General features: G+C 35.3%; 2 protein-coding genes across 4 annotated transcripts; one reads left to right on the top strand and one right to left on the bottom strand.

The window, feature by feature from the left end:
* Positions 1-1,104: 1,104 nt before the first annotated feature.
* On the bottom strand, positions 1,105-3,782 carry uqcrh (ubiquinol-cytochrome c reductase hinge protein). Its single transcript, XM_026256491.1, has 4 exons — positions 3,628-3,782; positions 3,337-3,369; positions 2,145-2,306; positions 1,105-1,410 (listed from the first exon to the last, which is right to left on the bottom strand). The coding sequence occupies exons 1-4, from the start codon at positions 3,670-3,672 to the stop codon at positions 1,378-1,380; spliced, it is 273 nt and encodes a 90-aa protein (XP_026112276.1). The 5' UTR covers positions 3,673-3,782; the 3' UTR covers positions 1,105-1,377.
* A 210-nt stretch (positions 3,783-3,992) lies between these two features.
* On the top strand, positions 3,993-20,357 carry LOC113091030 (fatty-acid amide hydrolase 1-like). Of its 3 annotated transcripts, XR_003287278.1 has the most exons (16): positions 3,993-4,526; positions 6,478-6,591; positions 7,511-7,651; positions 7,730-7,863; positions 8,472-8,678; positions 10,730-10,770; positions 10,857-10,981; positions 11,069-11,194; positions 15,156-15,253; positions 15,339-15,438; positions 15,540-15,583; positions 16,248-16,287; positions 17,062-17,170; positions 18,076-18,221; positions 19,166-19,415; positions 19,729-20,357. XR_003287278.1 is itself a non-coding variant. In XM_026256489.1 (15 exons), the coding sequence occupies exons 1-15, from the start codon at positions 4,314-4,316 to the stop codon at positions 19,298-19,300; spliced, it is 1,773 nt and encodes a 590-aa protein (XP_026112274.1). In that variant the 5' UTR covers positions 3,993-4,313; the 3' UTR covers positions 19,301-20,357. The 3 variants fall into 3 exon arrangements, 2 of the variants coding, with proteins under 2 accessions (XP_026112274.1, XP_026112275.1); XM_026256489.1 differs by having other exon boundaries at positions 19,166-20,357; XM_026256490.1 differs by lacking the exons at positions 3,993-4,526; positions 6,478-6,591 and adding an exon at positions 5,359-5,396 and having other exon boundaries at positions 19,166-20,357.
* Positions 20,358-22,262: the final 1,905 nt, after the last annotated feature.

Raw genomic sequence — 22,262 nt, 5'->3', positions numbered from 1 at the left:
GTCTGCATTGTATGAATGATGCACGTATCAAAACCAGCACTACCTAAGGTCTAGTTTCTGAGGATAATTCAGCCATCTCTATGGCACTCGTTGCCTCAGGGAGAGAAACAGATTATACAGTTCCCCCATGACTTATTAAAACCCATACTATTTGTCTTCCTTTATGAAATGCACACAGATGTTTTTTTAACTTTTCTTCAACAACTAGATTTACACATTCAGTCGGCTGCTCACAGAGAGCATCAAAACATTCAGATGAAGTAAATCATAATTGTTAATCCAAAATGTATTTTGAAATGTCTCTTCTGCTCACCAAGGCTGCATTTATTTGATCAAATATACAGTAAAGACCTTAATATGTAAAATATTACAATTTCAATGATTGTTTTCTATTGTAATATATTTTCAAACGTGATTTATTCCTGTGATCAAAGCTGTATTTTCAGCATCATTACTGCAGTTTTCAGTGTCACATGATCTTCAGAAATCATTCTAATAATAATTTGCTAAAAACTTTTTTTTTTGTGTGTTTGTGTGGAAACAATGATTGTTTTCTTCAGGATTATTTTATAAATGCAAAAAGTTCAACAGGACAGCAGTTATGTGAAATATATATATATTGTTTGTAACAAAGCTAATTACTCTCAATTTTGATCAATTTAATGAATCCATGCCAAATAAAAGTAGTGTAGTTCGTTTATAGAATAAATTTAGCTTTTAAGTTCTGGCGCTTTTATTTAGGCTTCAAAAACCATCAATTTTTTTCATATTTTTTTGTTAAGATTGTCTTGATGGACAAAACATGTACATTTCATGAACCATGTTTAAATATTGAGCTTATTTTTTGCAATACAAAAGCCGATGGAAAAATCCTACAGGCTTTTTGTCAAGGGAACCACTGATTTATAAAAACAAATGTAAAAAATAATTTTTTAGATCTTTTATGAAGATCAACTTGTTTTGTATCCAAAAATGTTCCTTAATGCTTCTCCAGATAGCTTTTACCTGTAGTGTACACTTATGATCCCTTGTATACTGTTGATGCTTGTTTGCTCTTTAAATTCCCAACAGCCAAGTCACGGCAATAAAGTAATGAAAACAGCATTTGTCTTTTCTTCTTTATTGTCATTTGTTGCATTAGCAATAACCCCAAATGCATGTCAACATCACCTCTTTACTGATCTCCACAACAGAAAACACATGAGAGGTGAACACAGAGCACAGTTAGTCACACTTCAGCTACACACATGATTTGAAGATCCTATGGGTTTCGATGAATTATTAAATCTGAGACAGAAGTCAAATCTTATATAAATAACCGAGCACTGTATTTCTGCGAGCAGACATCGATTCATAAACAGCGCTGAGACGCTCCCTTTATTTGATTGACTGGAAGACCTTGTGAGCCACCTGCAGAAAACAAACAGAGCAGAACAAGTTATAAATCAATAAGGTTTATAAAAACTATATTATAATCAGAAGTGAGCAAAGTGATAAGTCTGACACACAAAAAGTCACTCCCCCAGTTTCTCTGACTCCACATTAAAGGTCACTAATACAAAAAACAATTGTCTGGAGTTATTTCATTTATTATTAATCCATTACACACAAGCAATTTTAGGATTAACGGTTATTATTAATCATTTATTTTAAATGAATGTTAACATTAACATGTTAGGTAAAAAATGTTGTAAAAAAAAAAAGCAGCACTTAAATCGCTTTGGATAAAACCCTCTGCTAAATGCATAAATTTAAATTTAATTTAATATATACAGACCGTATGTAATATAAATAAGCTGTAGATTCAATAGATAACGCTTTAATAATGACTTTACATGTTCGAGTTTCATCCCAGTATATTTTCAACTAAATAAACTAAATTAAAAAGTTACTTGTGACTGCACTGATAAAGCAAGATCATCTCGTTTTAATTTATTTTAATTTGTCCTCTTTCATGTACAAGTACTTTTTTCATAGTGAATGCATTTCAGTTCATCATATCAATCTCTTAACCTGTAGCAAAACTATTTTAACCTTTAACCAAGACTCGCCGGATTGAAGTGATTTGGTTTTGTCAAAATCTAAGCCTCTCTAGTGTCACTGACATCTAACATCCACGGGTTCGGTTGAGCATCAGCACTCACACAGTGGTCCCGAGCGTGCAGGAAGTCAAACAGCTCCTCCGTACAGTCCTCTGTGGTCTCTGAGCGTGAGCCGACCCGTGTCTCACACGCCTCGAGACGTTCACGAGCGTGAACACAATGCTCCGTCTGCTCACACTTCTCACGCACCGTCTCTAATGGGTCCTGAGGAGCAAACATTCAACCATATTCTTCATCAAACTCGGTATACATGGACATCAAGACATTACGAAGATGCACAGCATCTACAGGGTTCACTGATACAAGACTTAAGACAATGTTCTGTCTTGGGTTTGACTGAAATTAAAGAGAATAAGAAAGACACAAGAAAAATGTAAGGATACATGTAAAATTTCTTAAAGGGATAGTTCACCCAAAAATGAACATTTATTATTTATCTGCTTACCCTCAGGGCATCTAAGATGTAGGTGACTTTGTTTCTTCAGTAGAACACAAACAGAGATTTTTAAAAGCCTGTTGATGCAAGTGGATGGGAGTCATGGCTAAAACATACAATAAAACAACCCCCCCCCCCCCCCAAAAAAAAAACATACAGAAACAAAACCCAGTTAAACCCTGCATGAGGTGCATGCGGTGTCTTCTTCTTGCTTTATAGTGGATCGCAGACTTATAAATGCATTAACGCACTTAGTTTTATTGTGTGTTTTAGCCGTGATTCCCATCCAGTTGCATTAACAGACTTTTAAAAACCTCAGGGTAAGCAGATAAACATCAAATTTCAATTTCTGTGTGAAATATCCCTTAAAGTTACAATTCTACGCAGTGCCATAAATTCAGAAAATCATCAAAACTGTATTGGCTGTGATGAAGGAAATTCACAAGCCATCTACAGGATCTGCTTTTCCAGATGTGAAGATCTCGGACATGTTCTTCACACACATTATGGAGCCTCATATTTGCTGCATGCAGATGCATTTTCTTTGGAATAGCAGGTGAAATGACCTTTCCATTAACATTTGCATGAGACATGTATATATTATTATTCTTAAATGATTTTTTTTTTTAATTATATACAGCCATTTATATCCAAAGTGGCATAACTGGAGTAAGCAGAGATCAAATGCATGACATTATCAATTAAACACGTTCAAACAACTGCTAAATATATCTTTTAATTCATTTGAACTGATTTAGATATAATATTGCTCTAAAATACAATACATTAAATACATACCACCAAGTCCTGCTCCTCTTCTTCCTCCTCCTCCTGAACACACCATAGCATATTAATTGATTACATAATATACATGCATTTTATATAACGTTATACATAACTGGCATGAAAGCAGCAACAAAACATAGCATAATATACCAAAGATGCGTCTGTTTACTTACAACTAACGTTACAAAACAAAAGATAAGTCTCACGCGACGGTTGAGACAGCAGAAGCATCAAATAAAAGCTTATAATAACCACACTAAATCACATTTCAAGCGCTCTGTAAAACATAATATGCTCCAATACCTCCTCTGGCTCTCCATTCGTGATCATTTTTTCTTCGAAGACCATGATTTGAGCTGAGTTTTCCTGAAGTGACCCTCTGGGAACTGATGGAGGACAGCGTGACACTTTCCGGAAGCTGTAAGTGTCTGTCTAAAGACGTTCACGTGAAGAGAGAGACGGTCCACCTCTGTCAACTTCCGGTTCACAGCTGTAAATAAACATGTTTAGAGACCTGCTATCATCAGTTTGTGCGTAACATTCGACACTAATACTGTATTCAAGGCTAATACTCAAAATAGTTAAGTTATATCACATTTTCAGGGTCTTAAATCCTGCCAGCGTTACATTGTAAATGTTTTGCTGCCATCTGGTGGCGTGGAGGATGAACGTCAGTGAAACCAAATACAATAACACGAAATAAAAGCAGCTGAAATATATAATGTTTAAATGCAAATGTTAGTTATACTACCTGCCTACTCACACACACGGATATCACCGGTTTAAAGCGCAGTTTGTAATCTTTCTCTTATAAAGGGATGATTTCTATTCGCACAGGAAGTGGAATGAAGGTTGGAGCTCTAGTGTGGACAATTTCTTCTGAACTCTTTAACTATGACCTAAGTTATTAAACACTCATGAGAGTACTTTATCAGAGACAATTTGACTTTACTCTTCGCACTTTGATCACAGCACACTGAGAAGCTGTGATGGACGGCTTAAATATGCAGCATCTTATATCAGACATGGATATTAACTGGACTTCGGTGATTGCAGCCACAGTTTGCGCAACAGGTTCATTATATCGCTTCTTGAAATGGAGAAATTATCAGAAGATTCAGAAGAAAATACTAAATGCACGGAGAAGACGAGATAAATCACTTCAACAGGCTGAGCAAGCAGTGCAACAATTTAAAATGCAGGTATAAAAACTAACATGCATCTATTATTCATGCGATATACATATGATGTACAAACATTGAGTGTAGAGTAAGTGTTTATGAATGTGCATCTCATGTGTGCAAATTCTACTGTTGTCAAATTATTCGAGGCAAGTTGTTACAATGAATAAAGCAATGACGAAACATGACAATGAGATAAAATCTAATAGCTTGAGAAATGTATAAGAATAATTATCAAATATAAGGGGTGTGTCTTATTACTGGTTAATAAAAGAAGATTTAGATGTTGGTTTTATTTACAGAACTATAGCACAACAAATTTATTGCAATGGAACAATATAGAAAAAGCTTGCAAAGCATAACAAAGATTGTGCAGTTTAACGCCCCCTAGAGGAAGAAACTGCACTTCTTTTGACTGAGTTTGACATTCAGAAGTTGAAATAAATTAATTTAGAATGCACACATTTTGATATGTAAACTTAAATGGGTGCGTCTTGTTACTTGTTCAAAGAACAATATTTACAGCCATCTTTTACTGTCATATGTAAGTCAGGATGAAGACTATTGAATTGAATTTGAATGTGTTAACGCATTCATTTTAGAATATACAATATTCCATCTCAGCTTCAAAGGCTGTGTCTTGTTACTGGTTTATAAACGAACATTTAAATGTTGGTTTTATTCACAAAACTATTAGGCAGCACATGGTATTGAAATGTCAACTAGTGCATCAATCAATGTAAAGTAAATATGCTCTTCTATCTTAACTTCAAAGGCTGTGTCTTGTTACAGATTTCTTAAAGAACATTTTCCAGTAGCTTTTATTGTTAAAAGCAATGCAGAGATGGCTCCCTGCGGCCAGACGCTGTGCTTTATGCCTTTATGGAAAAGGTTGTGACTGCGGCCATATTTAACATGTGAATGATGTATGAGATTTATGAGTTTATGGTCAGCTTCAGAGGTTTACAATCAAAAATTTGAGACCTTATAAGCCGTCTTGTGCAGTGTATACAACATTTACTAATAGTTTAAATCATATTTTTTTATTTATATCATAAATATCAGCTATAGTGTTATGAAAAAATAGATCTTCTCTTAAAAGAGGATAAGCAGTAATATATGATTAGAAATGAAACCTATAGCAATCATGGTGCTGTTGAAAAACTGATTAATTAATTTTAATTCACTTGTACATAAAGTGGGAATATAATATTGATTTTTCTATATTGTATTTTATTCTGTACACACACACACACACACACACACACACACACATATATATATATATATATATATATATATATATATACACACACACACACAATCAGTCGAAAGGGAAACAGTTTTGAAATTGAGATTTATGCATAATCTGAAAGCTAAATAAATTAAATTATTAAAATATGATTTGTTTGGAAATTACAATATTTACAAGTATTTAAAAATCTGGGAAAATCTGGAATCTAAAAATATTGAAAAAAAAATCATCTTTATAGTTCAAATGAACTATAGAAGTGATGCTATTGACGTTCGAGAATGGCTATTTAAAGCCTTCCAAAGAATATCCAGTATTACTGCCCTGTAGAGGAAGATGCAGTTATTTTGACTGAGTTTGACATTCAATCCTTCAATAAATCTGTATTATTTACTTCACACCATTTTCTTTTTATTAGTACAGTCTGACTTATAGAGAATCTGACTCTTTTCTGAACTCTTGAGAGTGTGGTGTAGTTTTCAGTTTTTATATAACCAACAGTACAAGAATATTACAATACTGAATCAGATTTAACTCAATGATTTGAAACATACATATAAAACCATTGCTAGAGAAAAATAAGCATTCGTGTAATTGAACTTGACTTAAAACCATTTAGTTATTGAGATTACGCATCTGCAACTCAGTCTCTTTTATTATAGATTGATTCAGTAAATATCTGATGTGTTTTTTCTCTCTCTCTCTCTCGCATCTTTCCAGAACCCAGGCTTTGAGAGCAGCTCTATAGTGTCTCTGTCTTTGCCTGAGCTCGCTGGGAAACTCAAGGATGGCTCCCTGCGGCCAGACGCTGTGCTTTATGCCTTTATGGAAAAGGTTGTGACTGCGGCCATATTTAACATGTGAATGATGTATGAGATTTATGAGTTTATGGTCAGCTTCAGAGGTTTACAATCAAAAATTTGAGACCTTATAAGCCGTCTTGTGCAGTGTATACAACATTTACTAATAGTTTAAATCATATTTTTTTTATTTATATTATAAATATCAGCTATAGTGTTATTAAAAAATCGATCTTCTCTTAAAAGAGGATAAGCAGTTATATATTATTAGCAATGAAACCTATAGCAATCATGGTGTTGTTGAAAAACTAATTAATTAAGTTTAATTCACTTGTACATAAAGTGGGAATATAATATTGTTTTTTCTATATTGTATTTTATTCTGTATATATATATATATATATATATATATATATATATATATATATATATATATATATATATATATATATATACACACACACACACACAATCAGTCGAAAGGGAAACAGTTATGAAATTGAGATTTATGCATAATCTGAAAGCTAAATAAATTAAATTATTAAAATATGATTTGTTAGGAAATGACAATATTTACAAGTATTTAAAAATCTGGAATCTAAAAATAATGAAAAAAAAATCATCTTTAAAGTTCAAATGAAGTTCTTAGCAATGCATATTACTAATGAAAAATGAAGTTTTGATATATTTATGGTAGGAAATTTACTAAATATCTTCATGGAACATGATCTTTACTTAATGTCCTAATGATATTTGGCATAAAAATGGTCGATTTTTAAGTAGAAAGCTCAATAATTTTGACACCCGCACAATGTATTGTTGGCTATAGCTACAAATATATCGGTGCTACTTAGGACTGCTTTTCTGCTCCAGGGACACATATATCAAAGTCCACAGGACCAGCAGAATGAGAAAATGCTTATAGTTGAGATGTGTGATGGTGTGCTTCAAAGGCTCTGGAGGTGAACAAGAATCTGAACTGCAGCACTGAGATCTTAATGGAGTCTGTGGCGCAGCTTAAAGACATCAACACTCAAAAGAAAGGTATTCTGTACGGAGTGCCCATCAGCATCAAGGATAATGTGGCATATGAGGTGAATGTGATGGTTGGACGGGTTCAGGGAAGTGTCTTCCTGTTTGCGGTGTATGTAACATCCTGTTTGTGTGAGCAGGGTCATGACACTTCCTGTGGTGTGGTGAGTAAGTTGGATGAGCCTGCGTTCGCGGACAGTGTGGTGGTTACTGTTCTGAAGAAGCAGGGCGCGATCCCCTTCATCAAGACCAACATACCTCAAGGTCTTCTCAAGTGAGAAGATTGTTTATTTTATGAAGAATATATATATTAAATATTTTAGATTTTGCAGTGAACTTTATTCATGAAGCTAAGCTGTTCACAAAGATAGACTGTTTCAAATTAATAACAAAACTGCTATGGAACAGAGATGTACAGCCCGAGGGCACAACAGAACAGATTTTTATTGGAATCTGTTAAAATTATGGCATTATGGGCAGCTATTACATGGGAATGTGTGATATCAAAGATGTCACTTGTGCTGAAACCATGATTTTCCCCAAGATAAGACCCCTGCACGGTTCATATAACACCAGTCATAAACACCTGGGGCTCCACAATCATTATACATTTTATGAGAGGTAGAAGTTGATTTTAACGATCTTGATCACAAATGCCAAGTTTCACGGGTCAGCTAGAATTGTACAGACGTAGAAATATAAAAGCAGAGGTGTGTCTTCAGTGGTTTCTTGAAGGTTAAGAGGTTCTCCGCAGATCAGGAGGTTAGAAGCCTTTTCCACCACACAGGAACAGAGACGGCTGAAGGTTCTGGAAATCTGCTTTGTATCATTGTCACCACTGTTGTTACCAGCTCAGACCCTCTGTATGTGTACGTACTTTAGTTATGACTGCAGTAACCCCATTTACGGGCAAACCCTGAACCCCTGCAACCTTCAGAAGACTTCTGGTGGTTCATCCGGAGGAGAGGGAGCTCTGATTGGAGGAGGCGGCTCCATCCTGGGCCTAGGCACTGACATTGGTGGGAGCATTCGTATCCCAGCATCCTTCTGTGGGATTTGTGGATTCAAGCCCACAACAATGAGGCTAAGGTTTGTATGCATCTGTGATCTCATTTGTGTGAGGAAAAGTGTTATGCTTCAAAGATTCGGTCTGAAAAGTGATATCTTGAAGTGCTCTATAAATTCTCTTGTGTCATTTCAAGGTAGATCATAAACAGTAATATATGTTGAGATATTGCAGTGTGATTAAACAGTAACAGGGTTAACCATCTTATAGTTCATTTAGCCACTACTAGCCATGTGCTCAGGTATTTATTAGAAATATAATTTAATACTTGTATTCCTACAGATCTCCAGATTTTAATAATACAATTTTTATTATAGTTAAATCGAGGTAAACAGAGTTGGTCACTCAAGTGAATAATCTCACTCTCTCTCTCTCTCTCTTGAGAGAGAGAGAGAGAGAGAGAGAGAGAGAGAGAGAGAGATAATAATAACACACACACACACACATGTTTGTTTTTGTGAAAAGTGTGTTCATCCCTTAGGCGTAATGGTTTTTATACTGTACAAACTGTATATTCTATGGCCCTACACCTAACCCTAACCCTCACAGGAAACTTTGTGCATTTTTACTTTCTCAAAAAAACTCATTCTGTATGATTTATAAGTGTTTTGAAAAATGGGGACATGGGTTATGTCCTCATAAGTCACCCTCTCCTTGTAATACCTGTGTCATACCCATGTCATTATACAGAGTTGTGTCCTGATATGTCACAAAAACATGCCCACACACACACACACACACACATAAAATACTGTTATTAACTAGAATAAATCAAAAGTATCCTAATTACAAAAAAGGAGCACTTGGAATCACATTGTAAAGTTCCTATAATAACATGTTAATATAACAATTTTATTTTTTACTTTATATGACTTTTGTTAATTTTTATTATTAGAGGGACACTAAGTAGGAATTACTCCCATCTAGTGGTGAAATTGTATTTTGCATTCAAACTAATTTTTCTCTCCAGCGCCTCGCTTTTTCAAATGTGCGTTGCATCTACGGTAGGCGATATGTACCAAAAAGCTTTGACGGGATGTCTTCTAATAGCACTTCGTTGAGTTTTCCTTCAGGTGAACAGGTGTGTTATTTCAAACAAACTGCAACATGACCATAAACAAACAAATGTTACAGTATGAATTACTGACTGTGGAAAACATGAAATATTGTAATCAGTAGTTATGTCTTCTTTATTCGTTATATTTTCTGAATAATGTGCATTGTTAGATATAAAAAAAATATTGTAATATAGATTGTAACACTGACTTACCTGTCGAGAAGAAAACTGGCCACTTCAGCGTCTCTTTTGAAATCTTTATCCAGCATTAGCTCTTTCCACCTAGAAAAAGCTTCCCCGACATTAACTCTTGTTTTCTGTAATCTACGATCACGTTTCCTTTTACGTTCTATTTTTGACTGTTTTGGCGACGATGTTTTCTTCTCCTGTGGCACGGCATATGTATGGTCCATAATAAGAATGCAATCCAGACTTTTAAACTTGCCGGTGCAGTTTCAAGCGCCTCTCACTGCTCTGCACCTGCGTTTCTGGCTCTGACCGAAAACGCGCTGTGGAAATGCGTTGGCTTAGTACTTTTTGTCCCTCTCTGCTATTATAGTTTTGCAAGATGGTGGAACTACATGGAAGCCTCCGTCGACCTACCCGTCCCATGTATATAAAGATAATAAATTCTTCATTTACGAGGATTAGTTTAAACATTGGCATAGGTATTTGTACACCATTGAGGGCATATTTATGAATAAAAATATTGATTTTAGATAATAAAATACCTAAAAAGTTACTTATTGTCCCTTTAATGACAGACTCAGAAAGCAGCAGTTGTGTACAACTAACGTAATGAAACATACTTCATTAATTGCATATGTGTTGCTGAATATCAGAAAAACATGTCTAGGTCTTATTTTCATTGACATGATAATGTCACATTTTGTTCAAGCAGTACAATTAATTTTCATTGATTTTGGGGTTTGGGAAAGTCACCTTTCAACTTTCACCTTAATCTACCAGTTTTTCTTCTTCTATGTTGTGCTTTATTTTTTAATCATCTATGTTTAGTGTTCGAGGAATCAGTTCATGCGTCAAAGGCCAAAAGTCAGGTGAGATCACATCCATCATCCTGCTGGGCTCGTTTTGAATTCTACACAAACTGAACATCATGTTGTCTCATTGTGTTGGTTTTCAGTGTTGTCCTCTCTTGGTCCTTTGGGAAGGGACGTCGAGAGCTTGGCACTATGTATGCGGGCGCTTCTCTGTCAGGACATGTTCTCCTTGGACCCCACCGTCCCTCCCATACCATTTAACCAAGAGGTTCTGTAGTAAATACCACACACCAGATTCCTGTTCAGTATATGTGATGTGTCACATGAATGCAGAATCTGTGCTCTTATTAAACAGGTATATGAGAGCTCAGAGCCCCTGAGGATTGGTTATTATGAGAACGACGGGTATCTGCAGCCGTCTCCGAGCATGGCCAGGGCCTTCAGGGAGACCAAGGACCTGCTGGAGAGAGCGGGGCACACGGTACACACACTGCATTAACAGTTGTTACGTAAGGTATTTGGATATTATTGAGGCTAATGAGTCATGATCGGATCAGCAAGAAAATAAATATTTTGCATCAGTGTAACTTTGCTTTCCATTTATTACGTAAAGCACACTTTAAGTACTTATTCAGTATCACAGAAAAAAACTATTAGCCTAACTAAAAAAGTTCCAACATCAGTGTCAATAAAAAAGTAAGAACAAATACACAAATTACATGCATAGATAAAAATAATCTAAAAGTTTCAAATAAAACAAGATATCATAGTAGTATTCAGGTATAGAAATATAATAATTACATAAAAGATAATACTGCATTGTGTTTACTGTCTAAATTAAATATAGATTAATCGTTGTTAAAGTTGTGTTTTAATTAGTATTAATGACACAGACAGCAGCAGGTATTTTTATGCTACTGTCCTCTTTAGACCCGATGCACCCTGGGTAATTTTTTTTTAATTTTTGAGATTTATACATCATCTGAAATTTGAATAAACAAGCTTTCCATTGATGTGTGGTTTTTTAGGATAGGACAATATTTGGCTAAACTATTTGAAAATCTGGAATCTAAGGGTGCAAAAAAAATCTAAATACTGAGAAAATCCCCTTTAAAGTTGTGAAAATTAAGTTCTTAGTGATGCACATTACTGATCAAAAATGAAATTTTAATATATTTATGTTAGGAAATTTAACCCTTGTGCATCAATTAAAAAAAGTTACACATAGGTTCATAGGGGACAAAAATGTCCATGTCCAAAAAGTGTCATAAAAATATTATAGATTAATATTTTTTTCCACTTTCACTGATGCCATTTTTTTAACCAGAATAAGCTCTAATCATAATAGCCAAACATTCATTAATTTTCAGAATTTTAACCCTTTAAATGCTGGTTTGTTTACACAATGCCACTGTTGTTTTTTTATGAAAAAAATAAAAATTTTAATTATTTTCAATTTACTAAATTCTAAGCAGATCATTTTTTCTTTGATTATTACAGCCTTGGATATGTCAATGATTAACAACAACATACATTTTTATGCATTCATATTTTTTATGCAGTATCAGGAAACAAATAAAAGTACCTCTCAGGTCCATAAAGGACAAAAATGTCCATGTCAAAAAAGTGTCATAAAAATATTATAGATTAATATTTGTCTCCACTTTCACTGACTTAGATTTTTTACTAGCGCCAGTTCTATTCATAATTACCAAACATTCATTAATTTTCAGAATTTTAACCCTTTAAATGCTGGTTTCTCTACATAATGCCACTTTTGTTTTAAATAAAAATAATAATAATTATTATTAATTTCCATATAGTGAATGCTAAGCAGATTTTTTTTCTTTGACTATTACAGTCTTTGATGTGTTAATTATTAACAACAATATTAATTTGGATGCATTTATATTATTTTTGCAGTGTCAGCTTAAAAATAAAACTACCACTCAGGCCCATAAAGGACAAAAATGTCCTTTTCAAAAAAGTGTCATAAAAATATTATTGATTAATATTTTTTTCCACTTTCACTGACTTAGATTTTTTTCCAGCATCAGTTCTAATCATAATAACCAAACATTCATTAGTTTTCAGAAATTTAACACCTTAAACGTTGGTTTCTTTACATAATGCCACTGTTGATTTTTATAAAAAATATAATAATAATAAAACATTTCCATATACTAAATGCTAAGCAGTTTTTTTTCCTTTAAATATTACATCCTTGGATATGTAAATGGTTAACTATGACATTCACTTTTATGCTTTCATATTTTTATGCAGTATCAGATTTAAAATAAAAACTACCACTCAGGTCCAAAAGGACAAAAACGTAGGTATGTAAGACACAGCTGTGTGCGTTTTAGTAAAAGCAAAGAGGGAGGACAGAAGTGCTCCATGCTTTATTTGCAGCAGCTTTGGGGGAAGCTCTGGCTTGTTCCTGCGAATTGTGCCAACTAGGGCGATCTTCCTCTTTAGAAGCTCCTCCCCCAGTCCATAGGAGGTGAAAAAATCGTCACCGGTCACAGTGTTCCCCTGGAGCCCCTCCGTCATTTCCAGAATGACCCTTTTTCCTTGGTTCACCTCCGCAGGACTTCCAGGAGACTTCCCCGTGTAAATTTGCAACTTCCATGCATAGGATGTGGTGACATCACAGGTGACCCAAATTTTTATGCCATACTTGGCAGGCTTGCTGAGCATGTACTGGGAAATCTGCATCGGCCTTTGAAATCGAACCTCAGGGTGGAGCTCAGGAGCTTGAATTTATGGTGGGACATGGTGGCTCGGAAAATGGAACGTCCGTTTTCCACATTCCACAGGCTTCTTGTTGATTCATATCGGGACTTGTACATGCCGGCCAGAATCAGCAGCCCGATGTATGCCTGAATGTCATTGGAATCTAAATCAATCCAATCCATCACAAAACGCATCCCGTGTAAATTAGTGTTCTCCAGAAGAAGCTGAATGATTTCTTCGGTAATGAAGAGGTCGAAGCAGGACTGCAAAGTTGTGATGCGGGCAGTTCCATAGTGTGTGGGACCCGGGGTCATACCCTTGGCAGGATTGTAACGCAGCGTCTCAGTGTGAGTGGAAGACCAGAGAATCTGCCCATTTTTTGAATTCCCCTGAAGATCTGCAGTCTCTTCTGTGTCCTCACTCTCAGTGCTGTCATCAGAGGAACAAGAGCTATCAGAGTCAGACTCTAATGCAAACTCGACTTCATCCTCTGAAGTCAATTCTTCATCCTCACTTGTACCCGGGTGCTCACTGTTGGTGGCCACAACTAGATCCAGAGCTTCCCTTGCTGTGAAACGTCTCTTCATCTTGCAAACTATGAAATGACAAGGCACTCAAGCCACTGATATTTATAGGTTTGGCTGTGAAAGCACCCGTCTCAACTAAAATCTACCAGACAAAACAATCGCCATTTTCTCAAGGTGAAAACAAAAACAAGGTTTTGAGGGGCTTCTGAACTACTACATCAAAATCAAGCTCACATTTTTTCTTTGAACAAAAACAATAACAAATGAAAAAGTGCAAACAAGTAATAAGAAATGTGTTTGAATGAAAAAAATCTTCAAAGCTCAGTAACTTTTTGATCTTATTCAGTTTCCACATTACAGGGTCTGTAACTCTATATGACTAATTTACATGGGGTGGGATTTGTGATTTCCAGTACAATATATATATTTTTCATTCAAACTGTTCACACACACACAAACATAAAATTTTCAGTACACACAAACCACACTCTGACATCCATACCAACAGACCCACACAATTATAGCTTCATAATATATCTAATTGGCTCTATAATATGCATAATCCGAAAACAGCAGAAAACAACAATAAAGCGATAATTTGCTTTATATGCCAAACCTGAAAAAATGGCACCATCTGGTAAAATATAGTAAAAATGTAAATTTTGAAGCCTTGCCAACAGAATGAAAGCCTGTTAACAAAGATTGCATCATTTTATAGTTGAATGTAGACTGGATTAAAAATTGCAGTTTTAATGGGTTTCAATGGGGACATTTTTGTCCAAAAGGTCCTGAGAGGAAGTATTTTGTGTATCTAGTAGAAAATAGATTTTTTAAAGGAAATGAAGGTGAAATATTAAAATTCCAATAAAAATACACACCTGTGGCAAATTTTATGCAGTTAGCATTAACACAGGCAAAGTTATCAAAAAAACAAAACTGAAAAAGCCAAAAATGTCCTCAAGGATGCACAAGGGTTAAAGAACATCTTCATGGAATATGAACTTTATCTTTACTTAATTTTCCTAATGATTTTGGAATAAAAGAAAAATGGATAATGATTAAGAACGAAAGTCTGATTGATTTAAAGGGTTATTTGAGGGTTAAAAGCTGTGTCAACACATTCTACATGTGTGATAGAGACTTGATAACTGATGTTCTGGCATGTTGATCACATTTTAGCTGGTTCCATTCCGACCCCTTCGGCTCTACCATGCCTTACATGAGTTGACTATCAGAGGAATCTTGGGTGACGGAGGTCGTACCCTCTTCAGTCATCTGTACGTTCAGATCTCCATTGAAGAAAATGTCGCCACATCTTTAACTGTTGTAACCACATGCTTGTTGTATATTGTGTGCTTTCAGACAGGCAGGCCCCGTTGACCCATGTCTCCGTGCTCAGACCAATATTTTGAGCATTCCAGGCTTCATAAAGAAGCTCATTTCTGTTGTTCTCAAGCCTTTTGTGAGTGCTTCTCATTTGTGTCTAATTAAGCAATCAGTTGTCTTGAATAGAGTATATTCAACCTAATGTTTTTCACTGGTCTTAATGTTTGTACTCTTCAGTATCCACGGTTATCTGCAAACCTTGATGCAAGTCTTGGAGTTGGGTCAGTTATAGAGATATTATTTCATTAATTTGCATAAATAACATAGTTACAATTACTTTTTTTATTTACAATTTAAAAATTTTAGAAATAAATGTGTTTACACTACCATTCAAAGTTTGGGTCAGTAAGAAATTCGTATTTTTATTCAGCGAGGATGCATTCAATTGATAAAATAATAATAAAAAGTTTACACTGTTTAAAAAAAGTTATCATTAAATGTAATCATCAAAGAGTGCCAAACTACATTTTATTATGTTTTCCACAAAAATATGAAGCAGCCCTAATAATCAGAAATGTTTCCTGAGCAGCTAATCATCATAAAAGAATGATTTCTGAAGATCATGTGACACTGAAGACTGGAGTAAAAACGCTGGAAATTCAGCTTTGAATCACAGGAATAAATTACATTTAAGAGTTATATTCAGGTTTTAAATAAGTTTTACAATTTTAGTAGTGTTTTTGCTGTATCTTTGATTAAATAAATGCAGGATTGGTGAAGAGAAGATACTTCAAAACATAAAAAAAAAAATCTTACCAATGCCAAACCTTTGAATGGAAGTATGTTTTCACCCCCAAAAGTAAAGAATGAAAACAAAAAAACTACTAACTTTTTAAAAGTTAACTTTAAAAAATGTTACTGTTTTTTTTCTTTATCTTGTCTAAGGTCTGTGGCAGAATTGTGGAGACAACATGCAAAAATTGAGGTAGTCTTTTATTATATCGATTTTTTTAAAATTATGTTGTTTCATCAACACTAAAACTGTACAAATGATTATCAACTTTATCAAGGGAACAAGAGCTGGAGGCACAAAATGCATGATGTTTACAGAGCTGTGGGGTCTGTAAGAGACCTTTGAGTCTCAATGGTCTTTGCTGTAGTTTTCAAACAAGCCTGAAGGATTGATTAGCTGGTTCGGGTGTGTTTAATTGGGGTTTGAGCTCAACTCTACAGGGTTCCAGCCTCCAGGAATTGAGTTTGACACCCCTGCTATAATGCATTCAGCCATATGAACTGCTTAGATTATACGTAAGCTACTGTATGCATTCATTCCAGGAACCTAGAAAAAAATTAAAAACTGTCTTGATTAAAAACCAACATACACTACTGTACATGGCTGCTTCACATTGGCATATCCTTACTCTACCAATAGCTAATAGCTGTAGCACAATTTTCATCAAAGAGTCTGAAGATCTGCTAAATAGGTCATGCACAAACCTCACAGCTTCCTCAACTTCTAAATTGGACATTTTTCTGCCAAATTAACCCCATTCTTCAGCTTTTGTGCCTGATCAAATGTAAAGTATACATGCTCTTTAATGTTTACAGTGTTGTTTTGTGTCCTCATCCAAGTCAATATTTGAGGGCGTATAACATCACCCTTGAATTGAGCAAATTTCTGTTACTGGCAAATGCTGAATATAAAAGTGATTCTTATCCAGACGTGATTGTAAAAGTTTTTCTGTTTTCTTATCTGCAGGAATACATCCAGGAGGTGATAGCTGAGTGGAGGAGACTGAATGTGGATGTTTTGTTGTGTCCCATGCTTGGACCAGCTTACAATTTCCGTTACTGCGGGAGTCTCAACAGTAATGTCTTACCTCATTTACATTACCATTACATTTATATTATTCCTGCGCCTGTATACACAGGGTTGACATTATTTTTCAATGGCATGACATGCAATTTATTCATAAATTTTCTTCCTTGTTAATAACTGCACAACATCTTATGTTTCATTATTTTTTATTCCCTCAGCATTACTTGAATTTTACAAGGGGAAAAAAATCAGTTTTGGCCAGTCAGATGTCAGTTTTGATTTTGTCTCCTTAATGGTTTTAGAGGAATATAAATTGAAGATTTGCTGATAATTTACTCAGCCGCAGGCCATCGAAAATGTTAATGGGTTTGATTTAGCAAAATGTAGAATCCCATCACTGGCTCACCAATGGATGCTCTGCAAGTGAATGGGTGCCGTCAGAATGAGAAGTCCAAACAGCTGATAAAAACATCACAATAACATCTTGTGAAAAGAAAAAGTAAAAAAAACCTTAATGATGAATTTGTTTCTTACAAACACACAGCTTTTCACTTCAGTTCAGATGTTTTTATCAGCTGTTAGGACTCTCATTCTGACGGCTTCCATTCACTGCAGAGCATCCATCCAAGTGATGCCTTGCTGAATCTCTCCACAGCTGTTCAAATGAAGAATCAATTTTCAGCCAACTGTCATTTTTGGTTGAGTTTAGATATTTATTATTAGTTTTTTTTTTTTTTTTAATATAAAGTTGCTTTCTACATGTGGAAATTAAATTAGAGCTAGTAAAAGTGAGGGATTAAAATCTTACCTTACCTATGTGGCAATTTTATACTTCCTTTACTTAAAAAGGGTCAAAAACTGGATTGTGATAATTAACTCGACCGTAATGATTTCAAGCATTGTGTAAGGCCAGTATCAGTCGCCTAGATGCAGTAAATGTTCTCCGCTCTGAAGGTGCTCTCAGTTACACCATCCTGTACAACCTGCTGAACTTCCCTGCTGGGGCCGTGACCGTGTCTACAGTGACGGAGGAGGACGAGGCACAGCTCCGTCACTACAAGGGTGTCCATGGGGATGTGTGGGACAAAGTCTTCATTAAGGTACGGTTTCACAGTGCAAGACCACTGAGGTAAATTTGCATTAAATGCATATGTTTTTTTAGTCTTAAAATATAGTACTGTGTGGGTTGAATGCATGACTACCACAAGGAGGCAGTATAGTCACGATTACAAAGAAGGAAGCAGAAAGTGGCAGGCTGACATATACATTTTATTCAACTATAAGTATATATAAAATATACTGCAATTATAACTTAGTAAAGTAGTAAAGTTGTATATGACACTGTGTATTTTTGAGTCATTCTAATATAAGGGGACTGCACTATTTGCTTCGCAATTTCTTAAAAAAAAAATAATAATAATAATAATTAAATAGCATCAAAAACTTGTTTTTCCAGTAGTTTTTTTGTTTGTATTCTGATAGCTTTGTTTTTCTTTTATAAATGCCATAACACTCAATAATAATAAATGTTTCCAAGCATGTTTTGTCATCTCCATAACATTAAAATGTTTTTTAGGTTTAATTGTCATTGTAGAAATGTATATGAATGTAGAAATGACTAGTTTATTTTACAGTAAATGTTTATTATGTACCATAAAAGGCTTTTGTATAAAAATGGATTACTTGTTTGAGGGTTTAGGGCTTGACAAGGCCAATAACTATAAAATAAACTTTTAGTTTGAACTTATGATCAAAACATCTTCACTTAAAAAAAACTAAAGATCAAATCTTAATTTAAAGATTTAAATTCATCTTTAAAGATGGAATATCAGATGCAGTGCATTTAAAAGGCTAAACTTCAATAGCAACATTCAGGCAGTTTATTTTATTATTTTATATTGCATATTATAGTATCGTGGGGATTATAGAAAACATACATGTCTGTTGATATTCTGATAATAAACAAAACTCAAAACTAAATTGATTTAAAAGGAATTTTGCATTATTAAACGTGAGATGCAAATGTGTGTGTGTGTGTTTTCAGGCGGTGAAGGGTGGTGTTGGTCTCCCTGTGGCCGTGCAGTGTGTGTCTCTGCCGTGGCAGGATGAAATGTGTCTGCGCTTTATGAGAGAGGTGGAACAGCTCACAGCCAAGAGCAAACTCACCAAGAAACCTTAGTGACTGAAATTCTGCTGCATATGTTTGTGTGCTGCCAACGGTTCAGTCTCGGGTGAATCATGAGCAGATCTGCACTGAATCTGTGACCGCAGGAACATCCACAGAGAGGTTCTAGGTAACTCACAGATCCTATAAGTTGTTCATTAAAAGCTTTAGCTGATAATATGATGCTTTCAGCTTAGAACAACTCTGGTACTCTTAACTCTGTATGATGCATTTTTACCATTGTAATAATAATAATTAAAAAAGAAAACATTTAATGTTACTAATGATTGTCACTGTGGTTGTGTGTTAAGGTTTTGAAAGAAATAATGGTATTTACTTAATAATATTAATTTACTTATTCTTTCAATGTTAAAATATTTTTTCTTTTTTCAGATTAATATTCTGAAGTTACTATAAGTTAACCATTTTGTATGTTTGTCCAGCAGTGGCAGGTGGGAAGAATCGATGTGAAATCAGGCTTTATTTTTCACAATAATGTTTGGAGAAGATACAGTAGTGCTGCTGAAATTGCACACCTTAAATAAGTAACAAGAAACTCTAAATAATTTCACACAATGTTTAATGAGACGTGAATATTTGCACTCGGTTTAGAAGCAATGCCGCTTCATCAAGACTGAATGAGGATTGGAATGCATCTCTTCATTTCTGTATCATTTTGTATAATTTAATGCCACACAAATTCATTAAAGTAAAAATGAATCAGAGCTGTACATCACAGGTTCTCTTGAAAAGCGTCGTCCTTGCTTGGCTGTCGTTATGAGATGAGCGGCCCTCATTTTCTGTGGCCTGAATGATGACTTCGCTTGGAAAGGCTTTAACTGGACTTAATGACACATGACGCCATCAGCTCCGATGTAATGTAAATATTTGTCTGTTCTGGGTTTTGCGCACATTTTACATTCTTCATTTACATCAAGGATGGAAACTCATTAGGGACTTTATGATTTCCTCTCATTTTATTGTTCTCTTTGATGTTTCACTGTTGACATGGATGCTATTTCCAACTCTGACCTGCAAAGTATTAAAAAAATAAAAACAAAAAAAGACGTAACATCGGATGTTGCTTGATACTAACAAAATGCTGCTTTCAAAGGTTTCGAGATTGTTTTTGTTTTTTTAAGAAATTAATACTTTTATTCAGCAAGGATGCATTAAATTGGTCAAAAGTGACAGTAAAGGATTTTAAAATCTTGGAGACAACTATATGGCATAAAATTAGGTCTGACAAAATTAGCATTTCAAATCCAAAGATCAGATGCAAAAGAAAGATTTGTTCACTAAAACAGCAAAATCACAGTCTGTAGCTCACACAAAGCATCTGTACAAGAGCAAACCAAGGTCTTCAGCACTCAAAAATCTATGATATACTCAAATATTTTGGTGGGAAAAGATTTTCCTCTGTTTGTGCATGATTGTTTATTAATTGTGTCCAACTTACTCGATTCCTTAAGTAGTTGGAGATCATTCTTTGGAATGAGTAATAATTGTAGTTCTTGCAACTGATCAGTATCATTTATGCAGTTACAGTATTGAGAAAAATAAAAACATGTGATTATAGGATTTGGTTTATTCATTGTAAAATTCTGTCATCATTTACTCACCCTCATGTTGTTTCAAACAGCTGCTGATATAGCCATTGACTTTCACAATATTTCTGTCAAAGTCAAAGGGGACCATCAACTGTTTGGTTCAGCCGAAGAAATAAAAATCATACCGGTATGAAAAAAGTGATGGTGAGTAAAAAGATGACAGACTAGAAAGTAACAGACAGGTGATTTTGACTTCATTCTGCATGAAAGTGGAATTTGACGGCCCTACAGTCACGGTGACTAGTGTTTCAGAAGAAAAATTGTAGTTTTGCGATTACAAGCAGTGGATAAAATTGTGTGCAAATGTTTCACTCAGTACAGACACCTGCCTGGATGTTGAAAAGTGTGTCTGGCCGCCGTGTACAGCAGGATTATGGGATAACGATGATTGTGAAGATTTCTGTGATTCAACAGTCCAGTGAATCAGGTTTTGGCGGCTTTGGGCTTCTTATTGCACAAACGGGAAGCATCGCCTCTGGACAGGATTCTCTTTTCTCTCGCGCCGTTCTGCTACTTTTCTTCTTTTTTTATTTTTTATTTCTTTAGCTCTACGTCACAGCACCCCCCACCCGCGCTTCTGCTACGTTTGAGTTTTCCTTTCTTTGCTTCGGCTGTGAGCTCGCCCCGAGGCCCTTATAGCCAAATTGGTTTACATTGGGGAGATAAATGCTCTGCAAATGCGCTTAAACACATACAGTAAAAATGCAGACAGTGCGTATCGGGATTACAGACCGAGTCAGAGAGCCGCTGCTCGCCGAGTCTGTCTCATCCACTCTCGGGAAGAGGAGAGGAGGATTTAACATATCCTTGCCTGTCAGTAATTCCTGGAATTATATAACGCCTCGGCGACAATAAAAGTCCGGCGGTATTGTGAAAGTATTGTTTTGCAGGGCTGGCAGAGCGAGTCTTCGGGCGGGTCAGATGATGGAAGGGGAAGACTGCGCCGCTTTGCAGAGTTTTCAAGTGAGAATCCTGTCGAGGGGAATTATGGGGGATCTGCTTTTAAACCTCTGAAGTGAGGAATGACTTTCTGCTGAGCGGCTTCTTCTGTTGTCTTAACGCAGAGCGGCGGAGGACTTTGATCTTTCACGTCACTCCTGCGGAGACTGTTTTGCAAAAGTGGTCGCGTTCAGTTTTGTGCTACTTGAATATTTTTTCCTTTTTGTCTGAATTTATAGGTGCACTCAGTCATATTAGGAGCATATAAATGCTGCTTTATTTACAGGGAGCGGGTCACCTCTTGGAGGCAAACCTGTTGAGATCACATGACCTGTTGAACGTCTTATCTTTGTAAACCGTGTATTTTCGGACAATTCTGCATGGAATAAATTATTCTCAGTGAATTATCATTAATTTTTTTTATTTTA

The sequence above is a fragment of the Carassius auratus genome, chromosome 6 (genome assembly GCF_003368295.1).
Source record: "Carassius auratus strain Wakin chromosome 6, ASM336829v1, whole genome shotgun sequence".
Classification (NCBI taxonomy): domain Eukaryota; kingdom Metazoa; phylum Chordata; class Actinopteri; order Cypriniformes; family Cyprinidae; genus Carassius; species Carassius auratus.
This window is presented reverse-complemented; position numbering and strand designations above follow the sequence as displayed.